The following is a 27,326-nucleotide window of genomic DNA, read 5'->3' on the forward strand; positions in this document are numbered from 1 at the left end:
GTTATTTTCTCCTGATTGTCAAAACACTGTTTTGGTTTTTGAACAATTTTGTGTTCTTTGGAAATGAATGAAAAATACACCAGGCCCTGGCCCTGCTAGTGATGTATAGTGTTTATTCCATTCTTACTACGATCACATAAATCAGCATTAACAGATTATATCCATCATCTGGACAGACAGGATCTGACAGAAGGCTTCACATCGCGATGATGAATACACTGGACAATAACTGTGTGTTAGTCACAAGGAAAACACAAACTTCCCACCACGTTTATCACTCCCTCAGAGGAGCAAATCTAACTAATGCATGTCGTTAGGGAAACTTAACATAGACATACAAAATTAAAGTCACCAGAGATTTTTGGCTTAAAAAAATATCACAGCACAAAACAAGTCAAACTGTTTTTCTCAGTAGATTTAAATCAAAACTGAAACCTTACTTATATTACGGTGCAGCAAAAACTACCCTGGAGAAATAAGTGATGTTGTCACCTGTTTTGAATAGCAGTAGATGAAGAAGTTCCAGTGCTCTAGAGAAGCAGCTGTTATATTCTTTTTTTGCTTATGTAGGATCTGAGTAAGACTGCATTTCCTCATTGCCCTGCCTTCTATTCAAAGTGTGGTGTTTTCCATTCAGTAAAAACGGGCTTTCCAAAAACTCTGACAAGTCAACCTATGGTTTTGAAAGGGGCAGTTTTGTGTCGAATCATCACCATCCTTTGACAGATCATCCGCGCATATGTGCGAACATTAATATGACATTGTGTTGCTTAACATACATTTCTATTTTTACATTTTTTTATCTTCAAATGCCTGCTGGTGATTTAAACTCTGAAATTCAAAGAATATTTGCCTTTTCTAAGGGTTTCTACGCTGCCACTGAAAGTCATCTTAGAGATCAGGGCCATGTCCTTTATTTCTGCAAATGTGACTTTGATTTCTGGGTATTTGAAGGTTTTAATAACCAAGGAAAAATTTCCATTTTATATAAAATAACTATAAAATGTGGTAGTGTGGTGTGGTTTTGTAGTGTGGAGAGGAAACAAAAAAAGGAACTGTTACTATAAACTACTGTACATTTTATATAATAACTTAGTTAAACTATCTGATATTCATGTTTTAATGACAACAGCTTTGTATGACTAACTGCAAGACCTGCCAATCAAGGCATTCACATCAATAACATACCTTTGTTAAAAAAAAAAAAATCCAGAGTAATCTGTTGTGTATTTAAAGCCTGATGGGTAGTGTGCATCTGATGTTACAAAAAGATAAACATATCAAAGAGAAAAAAAGAGCAAAATGTGTCTAATTTAATGCCCTCCTTTAGTCAAAATGTCTTTAATATATTCTTTATGGCCCTGAAGAAGAAATGTACGCTATGCGTGGGCAAACATTTTACCTAAGACGCACTTTTACTCAGAAAGTTTCCCCCCCACTCTTAATCCTCTCAGATATAATCTGCTTCTTTTATTGTCCAAATGTATTAAAAACACTTTAGAAAGCCAAATTGTGGTAACATTTTGAAAGTTCAACATGATGTACATCATCCTGATGCCATAAATATGTATTAAAATGCATTAACCCATAGTTTACCCCCATGAAAGGGCCACTTTAATTTAATTTAAATTACTTCTATCAGCAGTGACCCAAGGTAGAAATCAGAATGGGTATCTGTCACCACAGATGTTATATTATCTATGACAGAGCATGAAAAGGAGGAGCTGTGTTTACAAAGTGGCTTCTAGCTGTGCTGAAACTTAAATATGAGCCCTATACGATATTTACCAGTGGGATGTATATCAGCTGATATACTGGGCTGTAGATGGTTCCTGCATGCCCCAAGCTCATTTTAACAGATCTGCCAAACAGTCTGAGGATGTGAATACTTTCCTAAGTAGATACTTAATATTAACGTAATGATTCTAAGATTATAACATAGTCCATCAGTCACTTTGTCCACCTATGGATTGCAGTTATATTTATTCTTTTCCTGGATAAGAAGCATGTTTTGAACTGTGACACTGTTTTAGTGTGTGTTTGTGCGTTTTTCATAATTTATTCTTCTCCGTAGACATCCTCCCGGCATGCCGTGCTTCTCGCGTGCTCCTCAGGGCCTTGGTCCTTTTGGGGTCCACCACTGCATAGTCCACACGTGTACGTTGGCCTCGTGCTTGATCCTCGCCATCTCCAGCGTGCTCACTGCCCCCGGTTAAACCTTCTCCGGTGCAGCGCTTCTGGTTGCACAGAAACACATTGAGAAAGATTTATATGATTTTTGGGAGTTTGGGTTTTTTGGGGATATTTTAGATTATTTACTGGGAAAAAAGAAAGTAATCCATTGGTGCCCTCTGGTGGTCAGACAAAATTATTACAGTCAAAATGTATTATTTATATCTGATGACAAATTATTAATTAAATAATGCATATGCTATATAGTATAACAGTAAAAGAAATAAAAGCACATTTAATTGAATGTTATGACTCGTGTGGAATGACAGAGTGAAACAGCGAGAGATGGTTTACCTGTCTGCTTGGTGTTGATTGTCCAGTGTGGAGGTCAAGGTCCAGGTACTCCACCTGCTTGTCATCTCTGGCTCGTCGTAACACAGGGCTGCTGACTCCGCCCTCTGAAGCCCGGTGCATCATAAGTCTCAGAGACTGTAAACGGTAACGTAGAGAGTTTAGTAAAGGAGTTATGAAATCTAGAAGAAAGAAAAAAATGTTAAGACATGATAGAGAGATGGAAGGTACTCACAATCAGGTATTAGAATATATTTCAAAGAAAGAAGGGAAACAAAGCCCCAAATAACAAAACATGAGCCAAATGTTTTCAATATAATAAGAATAAAAGATGAAGAAGAATAAATGGGGAAAAAGAAAGCAAGAATAGTTGGAACATTGTGAAAAAATGGAACAAAACAGGGGAGATGTGTGTGTTTTACCTGCTCGCCGGCGCTGAAACTGAGGCTAGAGGTCATCATTGCAACATAGTTGTCGTCTGGGTCATCGGAATCAGAGGACGGTGAAGAGCTGTGAGCAGAGCTCGGCGTGACCGTCCGACGACTGGAGGGTCTGTCACACAAACACATAAATATAAAATAAATCTTACGTGATGATTTAAGATTAGGTAGTTTTTGCTTTTAAAGCAAAACTTCATCTCAATTTTGCCGAGTTATAGATTGTTGGTCAGACAAATCAATCAATATTTATTCTATTGATGGGTGAGTAAAGAAAACTTTTACTTTGTAGTTTTTACTACAGAGTAACTACTTACTGTTAATTAGTATTCATATCTACTGATTCTACTCCATTCTTCTTTTATTAACTTAAATTACGACATCTTGCTGTTGTAAGATGATCTAAAAGTCCTTGTAGTAACCCATATGCACCACAGGGTGGCAGTAGATTGCTGCTCAGCTATTAACGCATCCTTCCTCTCTCTTACTCTGAAAGTGTTCCAGGCAGTAAATTTGTGTTCTGTAGTTTTCTGTTGACCTTGCAGTAAAAGTGATCATGTCACGCAAACAAACATACCCACGGGTGAAGGTCCGTGTTACAGGCGAGCGCACTGGAGGGGGGACTTCCTGCCAGTCCTGCTGCACTGAAGAGATGTCCAGAGGAGCTGGTTTTACTGGATGACAAAAGATGGGCAAAAAAGGGCGGCTTTACTTATTACAGTTTGAAATAATGTAAGGTTTAGTTCAAATAGGGGCTGCTTGTTTTCAGGATATGAGAACAAGAAAACTGTATTTCCACTTGTCCTTCCTTTATATCTGTGATTAGAGCTGTTTAGTCAGCAGTAAAAAAAACAAGAGCATTGCATTGTTTGCTTTAAGCCTCGAGTTTGAAAAATTTCACAGTTTAACATAAAAAAGTAAGACCTGAGGTCTGATTTTCTAAATATATTCATAGTCTTCCTCAGTTGCTGAGTCATTTCAAACCCCTTTTTTCAGTTCAGCTGTTGAATTTGGGTGATTTGAGTGAAAATGTGTACTTCATTGTCTTATTGCTGTATTGACGGCCTGAAAGCAGGCTGACGCAGACCTGCAGGCTGAGAAAAAAAACAAAGACAGATTGCCATCGAATGTGTGACCCAGCCAGCAGTCACATATATGAAGTTGACAGAAATTTTGCTTTTATCTGGACAAACCACTCTTTGAAAACAACTAAAAACTGTAAATGGTGCCAAAGCATCCTTGTAATACTTTTAATGTTGGCTTTGAATGTTTATTATTGTAATTAAAAACAGAATAAAGTTTTTATAGGAAGTAAAATCAGGTGGAGGATTTTTCCTTGCGTGTCCAGAAACAGTTTCCTGACTGTGAAGATTTTAAAATTTAATGTGAACGTTTCTATAAGCAGCAGCTGGTTCGTGTCGCAGTGTGTGTGGCTGTCGTGTTCTTGTAGTGCGGGCCTGTTGAGCAAAGTGGGAGCAGGTGAATAATTAAAACAAAATGAAATGACAGATATAGAGGGGGGAGGAGAAAGAGTCACCACAGAGGAGAAACAGCCAAGTGTTTCAGGAACAGAAAGTTTAGGGTCGAAGTTTGAAAACTGTTTCATTTTATAAATGGGTGTATTGTCTTCAAACCACAATTTAAAAGAAAAAAATCTGTTGTCAGCACAAACAACAAAATGTGATTTTACAGAACAAGACAAGCTGAGTAAAAGCAAAAAGAGGAATCATGAAGTGGGAAGTAATTACAAGAAGCTCTGATGGAAAGCCCCTTTCACCAGTGTTTTTCATGGCTTCTAAGGTTCAGATGTTTTACTGCATTTACTTGCTTCAGTGGATACATCAGCTTCTGCTGGTGTGATTACACTTGTACACTTTGAATCATTTTTTAAAGCTTCTTTTACGTCTTCCACCTCTGCTGGACTGTTCGCTGATCATGCGAAATGTTTACTTTTTGATGATTAGCAAATATTTTAAATCTAGAATTTAAAATATTTGGCAAAATTTAGATTTTTCTATTTGTTTTCATTATTATTCAGCCATATCATTTTAATATTGTCTTAAATATCAAGAGAAAACTAAGTGTTGATGTAAATGTGTGTTATAGTTTGTACCTCTTGTTTTATTTGTCAGCTCCTCGGGAGTTTGGCTCTCATTTCTGTCCACCGGCTGATTGGCACAAACCCCTGCACAGACACGCAACACCGCAAAACAGATGGTATTTACCAGAGAGTGCTGCAACAGCAACTCAGCTAATGCTACATTAATGCTTACTATGAAGAGACAGAATCTGGTTTTTAAACTCTAGTTCAGTTCCTTAGAAATATGCTTGTGGTTATTTAGGTGAATTTTACAAATCACTAAAATGCTTGAAAATACAAAATATTTTAAAGGGAACATTATTTAATTCAACGTAAGGATTTTTTCTTTTTTCTTTCTATTTTTTTTTTACATCAAGGCTCTGTTACAGCTTCCAGCTCTCGCAGTAGAATGATACAAAATTTAACACAAAACTTAATTTCCCACTAAGTTTCCGCTAACCTCTCCGTTGTGGTTTCAGGTTGCGGTGGATCGGAGGGGGCACGGCTTCTTGTTCGCCTCCAGCAGAAGTGTTCATGGTATTTCTCCTGAGCGGCGGAGTGAGAGGAGCAAGGGGAGTCAGGGCGGAGTTACGGAAACCCATGTGCGCAGGGGGAGGCACCTGCCTCCCGAGAGATGCCATGTCAGTCATGACAGTGGTGGGGTGTGTAGGAAATGAAGATGTCAGAGGGGTCATAGGGACGTAGTTGCCTTCTTGGAGCTGGGCAGAGGGGTCTGAGGGTGGAGGCACTCTGGAAGAGGAATAAAATTAATCAGAAATTAACGTTACTGAATTGTAAATTCCAATTTCAAATGTCCCAGATGTTCTTTTCATCACAGCATTGGCTGTCATTAGGTTTATCAAATCAATCAAATTTATTGTCACGTCACATTACTAGTACATTGGTACAGCACATGTGAGGGAAGTAGTTACTAATAGTTATAAGTAGTTCCTTACATGTGAGGTAATGTTAACTTGTGTTTTAGTCCAAAGATTAAAGGTGCCTTTTGTAACAACTCTCTGAAAATTGTGACTGATGTCAAGCCACCACCAGGGGTTAGTGTTTTATCAGCAGGTGTGTGATTTTTCAGTGTGTGTTTGCTTGGGAGGCTTTTATTTGTTAATAAAGACTGCTATTTAACAAAGCGGTCTTTATGACTTGCTTTGTTAAATAAAGGTTACATCAACTCCTTGCACCTTGAACTGTGTTCATCTTCATTTGATAGCTCTTCAACACAATACAAAGATGTTTTTGAAATATTGTCATACCAGTATTTTTTTTCACATTAAGTTGTTTGTGTGTCTGTGCGTCTTTGATTGATAGTCTACTAAGGGCTCATGAACTATGTAAATGTGCCAGATTTGGCCAATTCATCCACTTGAGTACTACAAAGTAAGGGGCAGCCTATTAGAAGGAAGTGGGGTTTCACGAAGTGGGATCTTAAAGAGACAGGAGCTAAAACAGCTTCATCGTGCAGATGACAATTTGAGAGGCTGATTTTAAGAAAGAAATCTTTATTTTACGTGTCGTAATTCTTACAGACCTGGGTGCAACCGGTGGCTCAGAGGTGGCAGCGCTCATGGGAACGTAATTTTCATCCACATCATCGTCTTCAGAACAGACACTACCCAGAGGGACCATGCCTTTGTTAAACTGAGAAAGAACGGATCAAGAATGCAAGTGATTTTCATTGTAAAATTATAAATCCGTGATAAAACAGAAAGAGATAAAAGATAGAATAGTCATTCAAAGTTAACATTTATTTTATTTTGGAAGTTTCAACTTACAAAATAGCTGTTGAAGCTCTCACTGAAATCAAACATGCTTGCTCTGTCAGACAAAGACCGAGGGATGTAAAAAGAGTCGCTACCTGAAACAGAAAGTATTGAGACAAAATCCATGAGTAGCTCAATCCTCTGTTCAATGATAACACACAAACTTGTTTTGGCTTTCTATTTATTTGTTTCTTGCTGGGTTTTTTTTGTTTTTGTTTTTTTTTTTTGTCTACAGATGTGAAAGTGATTTTCTTTTCAATGGCAAAGCTCTTCCAGTAAACTGCCAACTACTTGTATACCTTTGCAGATTGTAGACTTCTGCTGACACGCATTTACACAAACAGTATTTGTACAGTGGGTTTGACCAAATGTGAAACTGAATACGCATGGCGGGTAATCTAAGAAGGTGGGACAACCACATGCATGAAATAACAAGTCTAAGCTTGCATGAATCTATCTTAGATATACTTGAAAGCAGCTGTTTCTTTATGTTGGAAACTTCATAGAACTGGAAAGAGAAATGTGGATAAAAAAACAAAAGAAAAGAAATCTCCTTGTGCTGTTGTTGGGCAAAGTTCACGTTTGATTAATGAATCAAATTATGGAGCAATCATGCACAAACAGTTTCAGCTGTAACAATATAATCCCTCAGAACTGCTAGCTCTGCACAACAAAGCTTCTTAGCTCTGCATAATCTCCCTCAGGTACGAGGTTTAAAAATCTGATGGCAAACAGTGATTAAACTTGTCTCTGAATATTACTAAGTAGGCACAGCTGATACCAGAAGGTGTTCTCATGTGAACCAGTTTGCATTAGTTTGCACCTTTTGTGGGATTATTACTCTGAATCTGACACTTTGGTGATTAAATTAATGACAAATGTAAAATGGTAAAAATGTTAGTGGTTTGTGTTTTAGAAGTGTAGAAAAAATGCTATCTGAATAAAATTCATGAAGAACAAGAACATTGTCTTCTGGTTTGAAAAATGAATCCAGTGACGTGCATTAAAGCTGCGTTATTTTTAATAACTAGCAGGGCAATTAGTGGTAAAACAGCCTGACTTGTTTGTTGAAATAAGGGAGGTCCATCTCTATCTCTCTGAATACAGCATTAAATTTATGTTCAACTGATGAAAAAAAAAGCATGAGATCACAAACGTGCAGTCTTCTGTAGGGTTTCAGTCATATCTACATCTCACTCCTCATATCAGGTTTCAAAACACCAAAAGTCTTCAAAGTAAGAGCCAGCAAATCCAGAAGTGACATCACAGTAACTTTGTTTAGAGCAACACATTTTAAAACTGTTTAGTTTTAAAAGTCAGCTACAATAAAACATAATGAAACCTGGATCATTACAAGTTTGCATAATGGCAATTAAAACAAAAAGATCTGAAGAACCAACTGAGAATTACCATCCAACGCTGTCAGTCTCCAGATTCATAAAGTCTCTTTTACGTCACAAGTTTCCTGCAGCAGCAATAAAACCTTAATGAACCTGCTGTGTAAAACCTACTCTGCTTTAAATTGCAGCCTAAGTTACATACAACTGATTAATATCCACTAAACATGGTACACATGGTAAAGCATTTTGGCAGCTAAATCAATGCCTTACACTGGCACTGATTTAGCTGAAGTTCTACAGAACTTATACATTGGCTTAGCACAAGGACTATAAAATGTCAAAAACAGCGAGCCTGGTTGAATCCAAATGCAGCATGGAAGACACCGGCCAGAAGGTCGACTTGTTTTGACAACAACCACATTTTTAGAGCTATTGTTATAGCCCGAACATGTGGATACCAGATAAGAGATAACTAGATCAAGACTTCTGCTGGTCACTGTATAAGACTGAAGAAAAGAAATGTTCGCATGAAAACTACCAGGTTCATTTTGTCTGTCTTTGGCTCTCTACAAAGACTAGGTACCCATGTGTAATCAATGCCAGCTCAAACTGACAGCTCAGTGGGACTCAGATTGCAGATGGACAGAAACATCTTCTTGTCTGTTATTTGCACATTATGCTTATTCATATTCAGGTGTTGTGTGTATTGATGTTACTCAAGAGGAAATAAAATGCATCATCTGGCATCTCAAAGGCTCCTTAAAGAACTTCCTAAATCTGATTTGTTGAATGTGTGAAAAATAAAAAATCAAATGAATGAAATGTTGGTTTTGGCATTGAAATCTGAAGGATTATTTGTTTGAATTATCAATGTCAGGACAGTATTGTCTCCTTACTTGTATGCATGCATCCTGGTGTAGTGACGGTGTTGCTCCTTGGCAGATGTCCTCCTCCATCCACACTCTCATCCCTCCTCTCTGGCTCTGAGGCATTTCGGGGGAGTGTGGCAAGCTTTGAGCTTTCTCCTTGGGCTGCAATGCCAGGAGGTTTTGGTGGGCGCGGAGGAGGAGTTGGGGTGGAGGCATGAAGCTCTGCTTGGGTTAGGGAGTCCACACTAGGGGTAGAAGATGGGCGGCGAGGGGGCGGCGGTTGTGAAGTGCATACTGGACGTGGGATCTGGTAACCGCTAGTGGTGGATGAGTGTGTGCTTGGATGCACATTGGAGTGCACGTTATCACTGAGAGGTATTGCTACTGGACGAAGGTGAAAATCCAGGGAGTGCTTTCTGGGATGCGGAGAGGGGTGACAGCGGGGTCTGCCAGCTCGATTCTGGGAGTCAGGGGTTGTGCTGGCATCTAAAGACTGGCTGAGAGGGCTCGACATTGCAGTGACTGTCCAAGGGACCACTCTAAAGCCAGAAGAAGAGGAGGAAGAGGAGTAGGATGGATTTGGAAGGCTGCTGGGGAGGAGGGAAGGAGAGGAAGAAGAAGAAGAAGAGGAGGAGGTTGCAGAGGGAGGCGGGTAGAGGTTGTCATTGTAGTCAGTTTCAAGAGATGTGGATGACCCTAAAGGAGCCCTACAAAAAGAAAGAGAGAGATATCAACAAAAAGACTTAAATTAAAAGAGTTTATTTCTCCTTTTTTCCTTATGAAGTTGTATAGTTTATCTGTGTATTTTGGTCAAAAATAAAGACGAATAAAATAGAAAGGTCTTCTTTGCATTAAAATTATTGTTGAATTTTCCCATCATAGTCCACTCAAGGCTTTGGGTTCAAACCTCAACAACTAAACGTGTCTGGAAAGATCAAACATTTTCCAACTGAGGAGGAAAATAGGTTTTATTGTGCTGTTCTGAGGATCTCTCCCATGAAGTTTCATGAAGTCAACCTTTTCCGTGGGTGTGATCCAAGATAAATCTCAAATCCCCTTTCTTAGAGTCAACACGTCTGAACCTGTAACTCTGGTAGTTTAGCTGATTTATCTTCAGCTGGTTCTCTTTAGTCTGAACTGGAGTGGAACTCGAGTCGGATTGGAAAAGTTTTTTGCATTTTTAGGATTTTGTTTTGAGCAATAATATGACTAAAACATAAACTAACTAGATATATTAAACAAATCTTGCAGATCTGACAGGCTGTCTTTTATAATTCTGTTTTCTATCATTGTGTTTTTATTAGTTTTGTTAGAGTTTAAGTATAGATTCTGGACTCATTTTGGCATTTTAACTCAGTTTTTACAGAAACCGCAAATCTTTCTATGAGGTTAAAATTTAAAATGAAACTCTAAAGGCTTCAGAAGACGTCTAAAGTTAATTCGCTGCTCTGTTACCTTAAATGATATTGCTAACAACAGGATTCATTAACACATTAGGAAGTCTGAGTATACCTTCAAAGTTAAATAACTCAATTAATGCAAAAAGACTTCTGGGTGCATAGAAATCTTTGGGAAAATGGCCATAAGATCCCTTAATCTATGACCTTCAGTAGTTTCCTGATGAGTTTAGTGTCTTGATCGTGAGTTTCAAGTGATACTGAATGGAAGATTAACTTGTAGATTATGGTCCTAATGCACTGAAGTAGAAAAGGATGATGAAGCTGGGAATTTTTTACTCAGTTATTGACAAGTCATTTCGTGAGCAATGGCCCTCAATTGCACAATCATGTCCCCTCATACATTCACGATGTCTAGTTAGAAAACCCTAACAATATTGTAATTGTATACATACAATATACTATATATACAATATCCATCAGGTTTGTTTCAAGTGTTCTGTATCTCGGTTTTTCCATCCACTACATGTTGGAGATATTCCATCTATGACATGTTTGCTTATTTAATTAAAGTTAAATCTTCAGAAAAATATCTTCATACGATATTTTAAAACTATCCTTAAAAGAGAATTAAATTGTTTACAGACAAATTCACCAGATAACCTTTATTAGTAGTTGGCAATTATTTAGACTTAGCTGAAAAAAAAATCTGGCCGTAACCTATTGTAACTTAATCTATCTTAATTGAGATGTAGAGTTTGCCAGGCATGGATTAAGCCTGAACCTCCTAGAAAAAATGTTTGGTCTAAGACTAAGCTGGGAAAATGAGCTTTAAGACATTAATGACTAGGCTTTTTTTTTGTCTTATTGTATCTTTGTGTTCATTTATTTACCTGATGTGACTCTGGCATTGTGATAACCACAGGTAATCCTCCTCTGAATTCCGGTCAGGCTCCATGTGCCGCACACTCACCGGGTCATATGGTGGTGGGACTAACCCTGTCATCGTAGAGATGGTGGTGGTGTGACTGACTGGGGTCATAGATGTTGCAGAGGTGGAGACAAGAGGTCTTTCTGGAACTGTACCATGAAAGAAAATAAATCAGCTAATTCAGGAATTAAAAACCTTATAGACAATCTGTTCAAAGGTCTCAAAGCTTAGCCAGTATTTGTCATGTCAGTTTATTAGGCACGCCACTTCAATACTTTTAATGCATATTTTACCAGCAGTTTGTTATTCTTCCTGTTGTACTGAAGTGCATTTTATTGAAATGTTACCAATATATTTATTATTTATATTTTATATATTAACATAAATTTTGTTGATTATCTGAACAAAACATTGGAAAACCTTAATAAACTGGAGTGTGGTGCAGTATTGATGATGCAAAAACTATATTGGCATTACTGTGTTTGATTGCATTACAATAGATGTTTAGTAAAGCGGTGACTTACTTTATGTGTGAATTTACAGAAGCTCTTTTACATGTTTTTTTCTATAACTTTAATCCTAAAGAGATCTATGTTAATTACAAAGAAACCATTGATTTTACAGTCAACATATGGAAAAAAATAACTGATTTGTTGCATTGTATCATATCAAATTTATATCAAAAAATCTAATTTATATTTGTTATATCAAATTTATTCAGAATATGAAACCTCTGATAAAACATCCATCTATTATAAACACAAATAAGACTGTTTAACTCAAAGGATCCGTTTCACGTGTGAACACAAAGTTCAAATGTACAAGGGAAAGCTGCCATAACAATATCATAATATTTATATTGTTTAAATGTATTGCTGTACAGGTCTGAGTCAATGGCAGCCACAATGGTGAAGGCATACTTGTCTACTTTTCTTTATGCATGTTCTCTCCTCCTCCTACTTTTCACACTGACTCAACCACAGCCCACGCAGGCAAACATCCACTTCAAATGCAAAACAAGAAAGGTACACGGAGCATTTTTCACTCTAATAATTGGATATCTACCATACCATCATCAGTAGGGTTGAAGCCACAGAGCAGGCAGATGGATGTCACCCAGCGGTTCATGTCCTCTTCAGACTCAGCCACCAAGTACCAGATCCTCTCTTCTGTCCTGAGGTCAAAAACAAAGCTGCTCTCTAGCTCCTTTTTTGTGAAAGAAAGGCCAGCATCCACCTGACGGAGAGGCAGAAATGGAGCAGACTTGTTACTGTCAAACAGTCAAGCAACCCTTAGGATTTATTTAGTGTAAGTGTTTACATAGTTGAGTATCTATGTACATAATATACACACATTCAATTGGCATTTAACAAACAAAAAGAATCTGAAAGAAAAAAAAATAAATTATGAGATGTGATCATAAAGTTCCCCGTGTCTCTCAAAAAGTGAAAAATCATACCTAATTTAAATTTGGTCAACCTTCCCCTATGGGCCGTCGAGTCCCCACACACATGCTATGTTTGGATTGCATCTTAGAAGACACTCAGGCATGCGGATTTGTAATTTCAAACTTTCCCAGAAAGAAAATATCACAGTCCGTGTCAAAGTAATTCAACCGTTATGCTAATGATCACTGACCCAACAGCAATTTTTAATCAAAGTGTCCCCAATGTCCAGACCTGAATTGATTGCACCAGGTCAGGAACACAACAATGATCTATTTTCTGACAATCCCAAGGTTGTGCGCCAAGAATTCGTCCCCTGTGGACAGACTATCAAAGTTCGACTTTACTGCAATGTTCTGATGTGTCAAAGGAAGATCATTCAGCAGAAACCACCTTAAATAAATCACATTTTATGCTGCACACAAGACATGTGTGGCCATGCCAACACAATCTTTTTATTATTATTACCAAACCAATGTTAGTGTTGTGACATTCACAGTGTGTGATTCGGTGTAATCTAATAATTAGTAGTTCTATGCTACAAGTCTTGCACTGCTCAAAGAAAGAAACTTGAAAAGAAGATCAGTCAAAGTTGAAATAAGAGTTACTTTTTCTTTTCTCATGAAGAAAATTCAGGAACTGATTTTATTACCAAAATCTGTGTTGCCACACTCTCTCTTTATTTTGCAAATGAGATCATATTTACAAAAAAAAAAAAAAATGTTTAAAGACATAAATCAAACATTAGGTGAGATAGTAATATATCTGTCATCTCACCTGTTCGCACAGATTCAGATTGATGTTCCTGATTGGCCGACGGGAATGCGGGTTCTTGTAGTATTGCAGAACGTCCGGCTCTCCGCTCAGTCGACCGCTTCGCAGCACAAACCAGCGCCTCTTCCAGGCCTAGAGAGAGTAAAAGATTTATTACTAAAAAAGTTTTTATGTGTAAAAATAATCTCAGGACAAGATGCAAGCACTCAACCCCTGTGTGCCAACTGCTGAGATCTTTTTGAGACTTTTACTTTGGACTTTGAACTTCAGTCTTCTTCCTGAGTGAGTTATTGATTATATGAAGTTTTGTTTTTTTTTCTGTCCTTCTTCCGTTACACAAACTCATTAAACGCAATACTGTTGTCTTCCTCCATGTCCTAAGTTTTACACTTCAGTGAATTTGAATGCTAACTAAACATCACACACACGCCTACGTCCACTGAACTGCTAAATGTTTGACACTTGTCTCCGGTCGTTTGGCATCAGGTGTTGGGCATTACAGGTAGGGTCTATCTCCAACAAATGATCCACAGGAAGGCATCTCATACTTCAGACATGACTCACAACCAGTCCGTGTGTGTTTGTGCCATTAGTGTGTAGGCAGAGTGTGAAAGAGAAGTCATGATATCTTTTTAAAGGTGTGAAGCAGAGCATAAATAAGGATTTAAATTTCATAACAGTACAGGGACACGTGCATGCACACTTTCACATTCAGAGCTCAGGTTTTCAGTTTAAAGAAACCTAAGATTTTTCTTACAAAGGTTGAACAAATGCCATTTAAAACACAGGAACAAGTTTTATGCTTCTGTTTACAAGGCTGAATACAGTATGTGTGTGTGTGTATGTTTTTGTGTTGGTCCGACAAGCTAAATCCATCCTTTCTGATCCTCATGAACTATTTCTCAACAAAATAAAATGGACTCCTCGGGCCTGAGCCTCAGCGGGAGTTTATGTGTTTGTGTGCTTGTTTGATCAAAGCGCACAGTAATGAATGGCAAAACACATTTCACCCTTTTTTTCTTCAAACCCAGACAGGAAAAGGAAATAGCTGAACAGGAAATGCCAGTGGGAGATGGCAGTATGAGCATGTGTTTATTGACTGTCTCCCTCGATCTGTTTGATGATCTGCTGGGTGCTGGGGAGATAAAAGCAGCAACATGGCAGAACTAGTATGAAAATACTTTTTGATTCTTTCTAATTAAAGTAACAGGAACAAGCTGCAGCGGACTGGATCACTCACCAGCATGGCCTGCAAAATCCTTTTTAAGTGCCTGGCAACACAGGCTATTACTAGAATAAGTCATGATGGAGCAACCGGATTAAGCAACACACTAGTTTTAAAGGGATAAAAAGGTAGTCAAATTTTAATGTTGTTATTATACAATAAGTACTTCTTTTACAACCTGACATGCAAACCCGATTTAGTTCAACATTGTACGAAAGTGTTTGTTTGTCAAACTAAATTGGTGTTCAGTTTGGACTTGATTTTATGTACTGATACATTGGGTTTCTTTATGTTTTTAATTTAAAAGAATTAATATATTTAATAATATAATTATAATAAAATACTGTGATTTACGACCCTTAATAAACACTTGATCATTAGTTTCATGTGATTCTGAAAAAATAGAAAAAAAGATGTTAGGCTTGTAAATTATGATCATTGGCCTTCAATTTTGTCAGGTGGTCCTGAGCACTTTTGAAGTCTTGTTAGAAAACCCATTTATTTTTTATGTACAGTCTATGGTTTTGTTATACAAGTTCATAACTTATTTTGCCTACCAAGTTATTGTATTTCTTTAGGCTTTTTTATTTAAAACAATATCTTAATTAGAAGAAAAAACTCACTTCATTATTGTCTTCATATGCATGAATTTTTTTCAGTGGCCAAAAAGTGTGTTTGGTGTTTTGTTTTATTTTAAAGATGTGACTCTCAATAATCAGATACCAAAGTATCAAAAATACTATTCTTATTCCAGTTTGTGAAATACTGTTTTCTTTTTTAATTTTGCTTTGGATTTTTTCACCTGACATCACAGAAATGAATAAAAGTTTTCCTTTGGTATTACTGCCTTGACTCACTGACAATTTGATGTCCTGTAGTAATGGTCCTTTTTTGAAGGTTGGAAAAGTGAGCAGGTTGTTTGTCAACATGCATTTCTACTTATTGCGCTAGTATATCCTTGTACTTGTGTATGCCTACAAACACCCTCTTTTTTCTTGCATCCACTGGGTCAGCTGAACTTTGATTTACCCCACATCATGCCTGCCATGCACTGACAGGTCTAGGGCATCATTCATTTTGCTTTCTTCTGTTCCACAGTACAAGAGATAAGACGGTCTCCATGTCTTTGTAAGGTTTTACAAATATGAGATTTTTTCTTCTTAATAAAAGGAAATCTATCGTGCTCATTTCTAAGTTATTATTTTTTATTCTTGGACTCTAGAGTAGGTTTGCATGGTTCCAAGCTCAAAACAATTCTTATTTATCCCTTCCTCTTTAAGCCAACTTTCTTCAGATTGGCTGCTGATCAGAAGAAGAAAAAAAAGCTTGAATGGGCTTTGCTCACAGTCCCAGCTGTGTGGCTAAGATGACCATATTAGGTATGCATGCTACTATGCTAAGGCTACTATACTAAGGCCAACAGTAGGAAAGTAACATGTCTAAGACCAACATTTAGAGCAGTCTGAAACATCTGTTCTTCACTCACATAGATTACTTTCCATATTTGCTGATTTCACAATTTGGACAGTCCATTCATCGTCCTCTTAGTTGCTGATCTGATGAAAAAGATCAAATTTTAAGCACAATGGCAACCGATTATACATTTCCTCACATATTTTATTTATTTGGAACTGTACTTCTACTTTGCTATCATCACCAGGACAGTGGTCAGAACAGCTTAGACACACTAACAAACAATTACTGATATTCTTTGTGCCAGTTTATACTTTTGTTCCTATAATTAAGATCCCAAGTGTAACCTCTGTGGACAACATTTATTCTGAAACATTTATAGCATTACCTTTGATCTGTGTTTGTTGCCTATGTCCACTGTGCACTGTGCATTTCCTCTCTATCACCCACAGCTCCCATGCAGCGGCCTTATATCCACTTAAAGTAATAAAGATAACCTCTTTTCCTTTAACAGCTTCTTTCCTCCTCTCCTTTCATTTGGTTTCTTTCTTTGACCTTTGACCTCAGCAGGAAAAGGGCACAATGGATCTAAAATAACACTTCCTCCATCCTGTCTCCAAGCCAAAATTAACACCAGACCTGAATAACAATATTCCTGCTGTTCAGTTCCTCCTCTTCTCATCTGTAATCCCTAATCTTCTCATTCCTTTTAGTGCTGAGCTCTCATAACTGCAAACATGTGACTTTAAAACACTTTCTGTTTGTTTGCAGTCACTTGCAGACAGTTTCATTTATGAAAAGCAGAAAAAAAACCTGACTTTATTTCAACGTAAACAAAAATTAGATGAATAATATTTTGAACATGGCTGTTAATGAATATGGCTAAGAAGCTAGGCTCCTCAGTTTCCTTCATAGATTTTAGAGGTTTTAAATGGAATCACATTTGCGTCCTTTTTTAAAATCTATCTAGCTTGGTGTCATTTGCCAAATTTTGGAGATGTCTGCTTTCTTTTAAATATAATAGAACTAAATTACATGTAAAACATCAGCAGCAGCACTTCTTACCACAAATCAGACCCAGTTCCTCAAAAATACATTTTAAAAAACTTCTAGAGAACAGTTTCATGAAGGAACTGTTTTCTTTCTCCTGAACTGCACCTTTTAACTGTATGACTGTACAGAAGGAAGTGTACATCTACAACCCTCTAACAGAGGTCCTGGCTTATGATTCGTGTAACAGGATGTAAACACTGGTGGCCCCGCTTCCACGCACTGTCCCTTTCTATGATGCAATGTTAGTTAGCTTCAAGTTTCTTTTGACTGGCATATTTAGACAAATTGTTTCTGAAAGTATTTGAATTTGATGTTTGGGGGGTAAACAGTTCATTTCAAGATACGATGAATTAAGATTATTTTGTGCTATGGAAGTGAAACAGTAGGTACCAGGATGGATTAATGACTTTGACCAATAGCAACTTCATTCTATTAGTTGTTCAGAATTTCCTCAGATGGTCTTTGGAGTGTCACGCTGGGAAGAAGTTAAAGCTTAGATTGCAAAGGAAAACATTACAAGAGATAATTGGTGGTAATTTTCCTGTTTACGTTTGCTTTCTAATCCAGATAAATATGCCTCAACTGTATTTCAGTGTAGTCCTTTTCTTCACTCACTGGCTTCGTTTTTTAGTGGCGCTTGTCACCCATGTCCAGTGTTGGGCAAGTCACTTTGAAAAAGTAATTAATTCTTAAAAAGAGTAACTGAGTTAGTAACTGAGTTACAAGATTCTAAAAGTAATTAATTACTTGAAAAGTAACTGTTACGTTACTTTAAAAAAATGTTTAACCCTCTGGGGTCCAGGGTATAATTGGCCATTTTTAACTACTTTTGATTTTCCCTCCACATTTCACCCTTAAAAACTATTTACTTTGCCTTGTTTGGTATCATTCTTTTCGGCACAACCTCATGTGTCTGAATTTACAGTTATGTTTTCATTTTGACATACTGTATTAACACAATTAATCTAAAATCAGACAAAAAACATAAAATCCGAGCAGAAAAAGTTATATTTTTGTACTGTAACAACCACAAACATGTTTAATGAATCATATTTCATAACTTTAAATGCAAATATAAATTGTCAATTTTAAAATCATATGCACAAGTTTTGCAAACAACAAATTTATTTGCATCCATTTACCTTTTACCTTGATTTTCTAAATAACCATTTCAAACTATTTACAGAACAATCAGCTGTTCTGCATTCAATAAGATGCCACACAAATTATTTGTGCCACTCCAAAAAAATAATTTCTGTCCACCAAAGGAGAACATCACAGCCTGATACCTGCAGGTCTGACAGCAGCAGGTGTATCACTCCTGTTTCTACCTGGAGACAGCAGTCGCCTCATTGTTCTGACACACAACACAAAACTATCCACAACACTACACACTAACTACACAAGACGACACATTAACTACACACTCCAAACACGCTAAACGTCACAAATCTCTCAACATCTCAAGACTCGCTCTCTCTCTTTTTCTGCTGTCTTTCTTTCTCCCTCTCTCTCTCTCTCTCTCACCGTCACTCCCTCTTCCTAAACAACCAAATGTCATGTTGCTATATCATTTTTGATTGGTCTACATGGTACATTTTTCCACCAACACAAAAGGGCTGTTTTTTGTTTTGTTTTGGTCATAAGCAGAGAGTGCTTGCTAGCGCTGTCCTCAGACAGTAAATGTGATGAAAAAACACTGTGTATATATTGTTGATCTGACTATCAACACAATTTAAAAACTGGTATATATCACCTTGTTGCTTTGTCACCTTAAAGTGGTCATGTGATTGGCTTAACACGAGTACTTTATTCTTCCTCAGCCAAACAGCAGAAGTCATGCGATTGTTTTGCTGCCTAGCTACACTTCTTATGCCAAAAAGAAATTGTCAACCAGAAAGTGATTGCCGTCTGCAGAGCGCACGCAGCTGCTTAAAGCTGTAGCCCAGATTACTTACAGCTACTTCCGTGCAACTGATATAAGATGCGGTAAACTGAACACAGCTTCAACCGTCTGTTTGTTGACAAATAGTAACGAGACCATACCGCATTTTCTTGTTAGTAACAGCAACTGCGTTGTAACGATAAAAATAGTAATTAGTAGAGATGGACCGATGTATCGGTCCAATACTGACCTAAATTACTGGATCGGATATCGGAGAAACATAAAAAATGTAATCCGATCCATTAAATATCAGGAAAGCACCTCACAAAACTTGCAACACGCCGTAACTCGCCACAGAACGTTAGCACGTCGGAGCAGTATGCATCACGTGATAGAGCCTGTGGCATGCGGGACCTGTCGGTGGTCTGGATAGCATTTGGAGCTTCGCTAGCAACCCGGCATTTCATCTCCGACAAAGTTATCCCCGAGAGAAGTAAAGCAAGTGTGTAAGTCCATCTCTGAATGTTTGTAAAACATTCCTGCGTTAAGCTTAACAAACGATATATGGAGCGACTGCCTCTTCTTGCTGCTACTTCAATCATGAAACTGCTTAATGATCAGCTGATCGGCTTTTCAGTCGCGAGTCCGTCTCTCTTGTTTGTTTTTGGCCCACTTTGCACCACAAAGAGGAAACCAGTGGATAAACAACAGCAGCACGTTTAAGCTTGATAAGCTGTTGTTAGAATTTATTTAATATTACTTTCTACACCAGGATCTTTTTCTACATAGCTGACGGCTGGTAACTGTGCAGGGGCGGATCTAGCAAAGTTTAGCCAGGGGGGCCGATAGGGCATTAACAGGGAAAAGGGGGCACAAAGACATACTTTTCTTTCTTATTCTCATTTAAAATGTCTAGCTTTTAATAAATAATAATCCGAATCTTACACCCAAAGTTTTAATTTGATGTAAAATGAATAGAAGTCCATTACTGTATATAGTAACTATTAAGTCTAATATATATACCCTAGTAAGCTATAGTACTTTTTCCTTTGGGAAGGTACCATCTGTGCAGTCTGCAATTTTGTTGAAGAAAGATGTTGAATCTATTTAATATTTCTTGAAAAATAATTGATTTCTGTCCATTTTTTTTCACACTGCATCAAATTAAGGTTGATTACGTCGATTAAGCATCATGAGGTGGACCGTGAGGGGTGGTTCCCTATTTTTTATTTATTTATTTTTGTTGTTGCTGGGAGTTGGAACCCTATTAGTTAGGTTGCTTAATATTTACGCTAAGTACTCTTTAAAATACCAGAATAGGGAGGATGGTGTAGGTTAGGGGTGGGCGATATAAACGATATACGATAGAAACGATATAAATTTGGCCAACCATAGAGATTTTCACTATATCGCTCTATCGCGATAGCGCATGTTGATGATGTCATCAAGCTGCACCTGTTTTGGTCGAAAGCATCGCAGCGGCTAAAATCATTATCATCTGCAAATTATGCCGGGCGACAGTCATAGCAAAGAGATGAAGCACTTTTGAAATAAGGGGAAAGCCAAAAACTGCGCTTCCTCCACTTACGTAACATTGATTCATTAATGTTGAATTCTCTCGCAGCTGTTCTATTCCCATGTTGTTGCAGTATATTAATAACTAACCTTGTATTGTGGATGAATAATCTCAGTTGTTCTCCTGACTGATGTTTGGCCCGTGTATAGCATCCTGCTAAGCGATTGCATTTGTCCCTGACCACCAGAATCCCTCACGTTAACTTTTAATGAGTGGAAAAAAGTTGGCGTTCATCCTCCAGCTTCACTGTGCTAATGTTATGCTAACATAGCTGTGTCGCTAGCAATCACGTAGCACAACATGTTTAGGTGGAATCTAACGAGCTAACTTCCTGTTAACTTCTAACTCCGTTAAATGTAATAAATTCTGTTTTCATGGATGCATGGATGTTAAACTTAATTGTTACACCTGGTAAAGCAACAACGCTGATGATTTAATTAAAGATGAAAGAATTTAGACCGTTTTTAACTCTCAGTATTCGTTTGACTTTGGGAGCTGAAGCGGACGGAGTTTTGGACCCAGATTACTCTGCAAAGCTCCTACTACGGCAGCCGTAATGCTCTGACAATCCATCAAGCAGTGCGGCTTACCAAAGTTGTACTAAAACATTTTTAACAGATTTCTGCCCAAATCGGTTCGAGGTCAGTAAGCACAACCAGAATTCATACATAAGGCACACTCTCGATTTTTGAGAAAATTAAAGGATTTTAAATGTGCCTTATAGTGTGGAAAATACGTTATACAGAAGAAAAGAATATATCGTGATATATATCGTTACTGCACATGCTTCAAATTATATCACGATATGAATTTTAGGCCATATCGCCCAGCCCTAGTGTAGGTTTAAGTTTATTAGATGGATCAGTATTGCTGAACTATGAAATATTTTTTTTTGCATACAGGTATAACAGAATAGCTTTAGTGTAGTTGTTGTTTTAAACTTGAGTATGAACTTATACAAAATGCAGCAAGATATTTAAAAAAACTGTTTTATTGATTAAAAAAACGCTATATCGGATTCATATCGGTATCGGCAGATATCCAAATTTATGATATCGGTATCGGTATCAGACATAAAAAAGTGGTATCGTGCCATCTCTAGTAATTAGTTAGATTACTCGTTACTGAAAGCGTTACTTGTAACGCCGTTATTCCCATCACTGCCCATGTCAATCCCAGATCTCAATATTACTAGCAGAACCAACAAGGAGAAAAGAAAGAAATTAGAATTGCCCCGGAGAGTATGTCCTCAGCTAAGGTCAACGCCCCATCTCACAGCTGTAAACACAGTGATTCAGATCTGCTTCCAAATAAAACAGTTCCTCCTTTGCCCATTTAAAGCCTAAAGTTTCATACACTGAACAAGTGTTAGGTATAGGACCCAAATTAGAGTGAAACAGAATTAGCGTTTTTATGTGGCTTTGCTGTATTTCATTTAAGTCATAGGTTAAGAGTTTTTCAACTTGGAAAACTGAAATCATGAATAACTCTAGGGCTCTCGAGGTGAAATGTAACATTTCAGGTGCACCATGGCTGACTGATCTTGTAGCATCCAGCTGTGCATTAATCGGATGCAACCGCATAATGGAGTGGAATAAATGTCAAATATAAGAGCCATTCACACCAGCAATTTAGATAGATCATTGTATCCCATTATCCTACCGAGTGCCATAAATGCTACATACTTTACAGGCTGTGGCTAAGTAACGTTCAACTCTGTGGGTGCTGCTGAGTGGTGTTTTAGCATCTGTGGTGCTGGGACGCATGAAATCAGAGCTCTTCATTCAAACCTTTTCAAGGCAAGGTTTTGAACTTGTCTGTAGAGCACCATTGCTCTGATGGAGAGCAGGACTTTTGGAGGTATCCACACTGTGATATATATCCAAGAGAGGGCCTCTGCAGAGCCAACTCTTTCTTCAACTGTGTTTGACCTTCTGTGTGTGTGTATGTGTAAAACATGTGTTATTGTACTCAAGGTTTCAAAATTTACCTCATCATTATCCCTGGTTTGCTTCCAGAGTGTGTGTTTGTTTGTGTGTGTGTGTGTGTGTGTGTTCGTGTGTTTTCAAATCTTCTAAATCTTCAGGAAGGCCCTCATCTTCCAACCAGGCATAGCTGAGTGTAATTGGTTTATTACATAACGCACACACAGCTTTCAACAGAGCAGGGAGTGTGTGACGAAGTACACTCCATGAACTTTACCCACTATACATGAACACACACACACAAACTGTCTGCTTCTGCCATTATAGGGGACTGTGTGTGTTTGTGTGCTTAAGTGTGAGTGTGTTGATATTAGAGGCACAGCTGGCCATGCAGCGCGTCTATGCACACATTTCATTGTATATACCATCATGACTGAATATATACACAGACTCAACAATGGTCTGTCTGTTTGGAGCAACTTTCTTTTTCTTGCCGTCTCGCCTCTCTGCGTCTTGGTCTCTTGTCTTCTTTTCCCTTTTCCTCCAGCTCTTCTTCTTTGATTCCAATGGATTTGCACGGTCTCCTTCATTTTAAACAAGCAGTAAGAAAGTGCAACTCCAGCACTCCACTTTCTTTGAAATCTGATTGTTCCCTCCTAAAAAACGTTCCCTGCTGCGATGGGTCTACCGATGTCAGCTAAGAAGAATTAAATTGAAGTCTGCCTAATTAGTGCTGGCACAGTTTCTCTGTGCTTTTCGCCGGCCTTTTAGTGATGCTCTGTTTCAGCTATTTCTTCAGAGGGCCCGTGTTCTCACGTAAAAAGTTGCTGGTTCAAATCTGGAAATTGTTCAGCTTTCCCTGAGCAGATTCTGGTATTGAAGGCAGCTTCACTTCCTATCACTTTTTCTTCTGACCTATTTTTTTATCCTTCACTTTCCGTGCACACACACAAAGACAGAGAGAGAGAGAGAGAGAGGGGGGGCAGGAGGAAAGGAAAACATGTGATAATAGGAGAGGAAGAGAGAGCACAAGAATGAAAGAGAAACACAGAGAAAGGCACACTAAACATTTTTTTTAGAAATGGAAAGAATAAAACATCAAGGGAAAATATGGAACGGAGAGATGAGATTAGCTCAACTCACTGGTAAGGCATGCCAAATATGTGGTGCATGCATGTGATCCTAACTGCCTAAGCTGCTTCTTTACTGGAATAAAGCAGCCAGTGGTGCAACTGGACACACCAACTTGCATGAATTCATGAATCCATCCTTCCACTTATTCTACATAGTGAAGGAGAATACAGGAAAAAACAAAACTGGTCCAAGTCTCTGGTATTCATTACAGGCACAGTGCCACGTTGTCAGGTTTGGGATTTGAAAAATGCTAAATAACATTTTTGTGGCTTACATGTAACTGGAAACAGTTGTTCCTTTTGACAGCAGCTAGAACCGTACACTTCGTTCATTTTACATGTTTATCAGATTACAAGTTACATTGCAGCAATTTTGTAGCTCATCTTTAAGTTAGTTATGTTTCTAATGACAAGTTGTATAACAGTCAGTTTGTAGGACTAATATATCGGCTAAGGATCAGCCTTGTTGACTGAGTTTTATCTGTTTTAAATAAACTTTATTAATACCAGTGGCTGGTATTTATCTGTGTCACATCTTTGTTTTTGTTTTTTCAAAGATAATGGGATTAATGATGAACATTATTGGGTTTATTCATGTAACAATGTATGCATTTTACATAAATTTATAGAGAAAGGACTCAAAAACAAATTGACTTACAATATAATACAAATACAAGACAGCTACAGATTTCACTTTAAGGATATTGACTGCTGTGCTGTGCATGTTTACTGACAGCTAGCTTGCACACTAATATGCTAACTGTAGTAAAAATATTGTAGCTATGCTAAAAATATAGCATACAATCAAGCTGTTTTTCTTTTTCTCTAGATTTAGCTTGTGTATTAGCTGTATTCTGAATGGGGTCAAATAAATAATGTGTGAATTCTCATTTTTTAGAAATAAAAATTCATCCATTCATTTATTTTCTTAATCCAGTTCACGGTCATGGTGGTGATGGAGCCTATCTCAGCTGTCTTAATGTGAAGGATGGTGTAAACCATAGACAGTTTTGTAGAATTACAAATAATATTCTCTGTATTTTATAATGTGGTACTACAAAGTCAAGTAGCATTACAGTGTTGCTTCCTGTCTAGTTGACAGCTGTGTTAGGATGGATGTTTTTTATTGTTTTATAATCAAGAGTGTGTAACTGTAGGAAATGACTCACTGTGTAAACACTGATGAAACTGAGACGAATCTTTAAACTTAATTAAATGCTACAGAGACAAACCTCCATGAACAGTTGGTAATACTTCTGCAGTTGTACTCCTGATTAAAAATCTTTGTACAGCTTTAGGATACTTCATATATCCACACTGGACATCACAAAGATGAGTCATATATATATACAGAACATATGCACAGTTTTTTGTATGTTTCATTTTTTCAAAATGTTTCAAATTCAAATAAAATACTCACATAGCGCCTCAGTTTTTTCTCGGGGGGTGACTTTCTCAGCCACCCTTCACACACCACGTCCCCTGCTCCGCTCATCCCGATGCCAACAAATATGGCTCCAGCAGCGCTTCTTTAATTATCAATTAACCAATCAGATGGACCTCAGTTGATCAGGATGCCAGTAATGTGTCAAAGCAGGCAACCATTCAGTTGATCACCATGAATTTCCAACAGTCAAGTACATTTAACCAATCGAATGTCACATAGGTTAATTAGTCCTTTCAGTAAGTCTTCTTTTTTGTTAACAATGATCAAATCCAACCAGATTTGAGATCAGCTGCTTTGGCTTTAAATCGGTATCCAAGCTTCACACCAGTCTGAGATCCAGTCAGTTGATCTGTACATGTGCAGGTCAGGCTTCCACTTTGTCAATCAGACTTTTAATAAGTTAAGGTTTCCAGTCTGTTTTTAAGTAAAATCCTGCTGTAATAAATCAGTTGAGCAGTTTCTATCCACACATGGAAGAGCTTCTGTTCACCCGTCGACGCCTGAGTCACACCTCCTTTTGAGAAAGCTTCAACTTCCCAGCAGTCACTCTTCCCTCCCTCCTCCCTCCTTTCTCTCACTCGCTCACTTTTTGTGGTTGTGCGATAACTGAACACAATGCCTCAGCTCGGACATTCCTGCTCTCCTCTCCACCCACTTTTCCCTCCTCCTCCTCCTCACTCCTCCCATTCTCCTCCTGCTCTGTGTAACAGGAAACTCCCCCTGTGGATATGGATGCAGTTTTTTTGGGAAAATGTGCGAGGGAAAAGGAAGATGTCTACTTTAATATAACGTGAACATAGCATGGACATAAGTTGAATAAACTGATGGATAAATTAGATTTCTAAATATAATAAGCATGAGTATGGGTCTACTATGACAGACGAGACCTTTGATATCAACAAAAGAAAACGTGTTCAACAAAACGAGGAAAAAAAAACTTTTTTCCTCCAACAGCATCTATTTGTTTCTTTTAAATTTCTACTTAAAAAAGATGCACACATTCAGTAACAGCTCAACAGCCATTATGAACAACCTTGGGGTCTATTGATGATTATATCGTAATCCATGTACCTTGGTATCTCCAGGTATCTTGTGTGAAAGAGCACTCAAAGTTGTTTAAGGTTTAGGCTCAACCCTAAGTTGATCAGTTTCCAGAGTTCCAAGTACACTTGAAGTTAAAGACTTCTTTAAAATATATTATATTGGTAAAAGGGAGGCTACAGCACCCTCCAGTGCTGAAAGACTCAAACCGTCTAAATAGTAGATGAAGTCCACTTTCTTCAATTTCTTCTCTTGTGAAATTGTCAAAAGTAAGATTGTGTCATCAATAATAAATTAATACTAAATTAAATGTATTGATCAGTAAAATGACTATGTTAATTCCAATTCTCCACTTCAAGCCTTAAACATAAAAATCAGATTGAACCCCTAAATAACTTAATGAACTTCTTCTATAGTTCAGTTTACATGGCTTGACTATTTCCTGAATTATAACTTAATTTTTTTTTATTCTTAAGTAATTATTTTTTTTTATAATTGAACTGTTTTCATATCAAAACCTACACATAAATTGATTTATTGTCAATATTATCTTTATATGTTGCTCATTTATTTATTCCTTTCTTATATTGCAGTTGAAGTATATGTATTATTTTTGTTAATAGTAATTTGACTGACATAAAAAACCCCAAAAACAAACAGAAGCTTTATATTTTTAAAAAAAATGGCACAGATAATTTTCCAAAAGTTGATTCTGTTCATCTGGACGTAGCTTTTTCAGTGGGAGAAACATTTCGTCACTCATCCAGGTAACTTCTTCAGTCTCAGCTAACTACAGGTCTTTTAAACAGTACATTTGCATAATGACTGATAATAATGAAATGAAATAATAATGAAAACGCTACGTCCAGATGAACAGAATCAACTTTTGGAGATTTACCTACCTGTATGATTGAGCATGCATCAAGACGGCTCAGATAATTGTTTTGGGCTGGAGATTTTGTTTTGTTTATATATACCAATCTGTGTCTACACATGCATTTGAGAACGTATTTATCTTACACTTGATATGTCTGAATCAGTTTTTTCTTGGGAAATG

The 27,326-nt window shown here is 37.5% G+C and overlaps 1 protein-coding gene across 2 annotated transcripts; it reads right to left on the reverse strand.

Moving 5' to 3' along the window:
* Window positions 1-96: 96 nt before the first annotated feature.
* LOC146390465 (GRB2-associated-binding protein 1-like) lies at window positions 97-25,804 on the reverse strand. Of its 2 annotated transcripts, none has more exons than XM_084923521.1 (13): window positions 25,202-25,804; window positions 13,575-13,703; window positions 12,423-12,588; window positions 11,315-11,501; window positions 9,052-9,731; window positions 6,828-6,910; window positions 6,584-6,693; window positions 5,501-5,790; window positions 5,074-5,145; window positions 3,538-3,634; window positions 2,946-3,075; window positions 2,527-2,661; window positions 97-2,234 (listed from the first exon to the last, which is right to left on the reverse strand). In XM_084923521.1, the coding sequence occupies exons 1-13, from the start codon at window positions 25,274-25,276 to the stop codon at window positions 2,052-2,054; spliced, it is 2,337 nt and encodes a 778-aa protein (XP_084779647.1). In that variant the 5' UTR covers window positions 25,277-25,804; the 3' UTR covers window positions 97-2,051. The 2 variants fall into 2 exon arrangements, with proteins under 2 accessions (XP_084779647.1, XP_084779646.1); XM_084923520.1 differs by having other exon boundaries at window positions 97-2,237.
* Between the last annotated feature and the right edge of the window lie 1,522 nt (window positions 25,805-27,326).

The sequence above is a fragment of the Perissodus microlepis genome, chromosome 3 (genome assembly GCF_051167445.1).
Source record: "Perissodus microlepis isolate ML-2025 ecotype Zambia chromosome 3, ASM5116744v1, whole genome shotgun sequence".
NCBI classification, from domain to species: Eukaryota; Metazoa; Chordata; class Actinopteri; order Cichliformes; family Cichlidae; genus Perissodus; species Perissodus microlepis.

Coding starts and splice junctions, on each gene's coding strand:
- LOC146390465 (XM_084923520.1), bottom strand. CDS start 25,276: ATGAGCGGAGCAGGGGACGTGGTGTGTGAAGGGTGGCTGAGAAAGTCA. Junction 11,502..12,422: donor CTTCAACCCTACTGATGATG/GTATGGTAGATA, acceptor TTCATGGTACAG/TTCCAGAAAGACCTCTTGTC. Junction 2,662..2,945: donor GTTTCAGCGCCGGCGAGCAG/GTAAAACACACA, acceptor TACCGTTTACAG/TCTCTGAGACTTATGATGCA.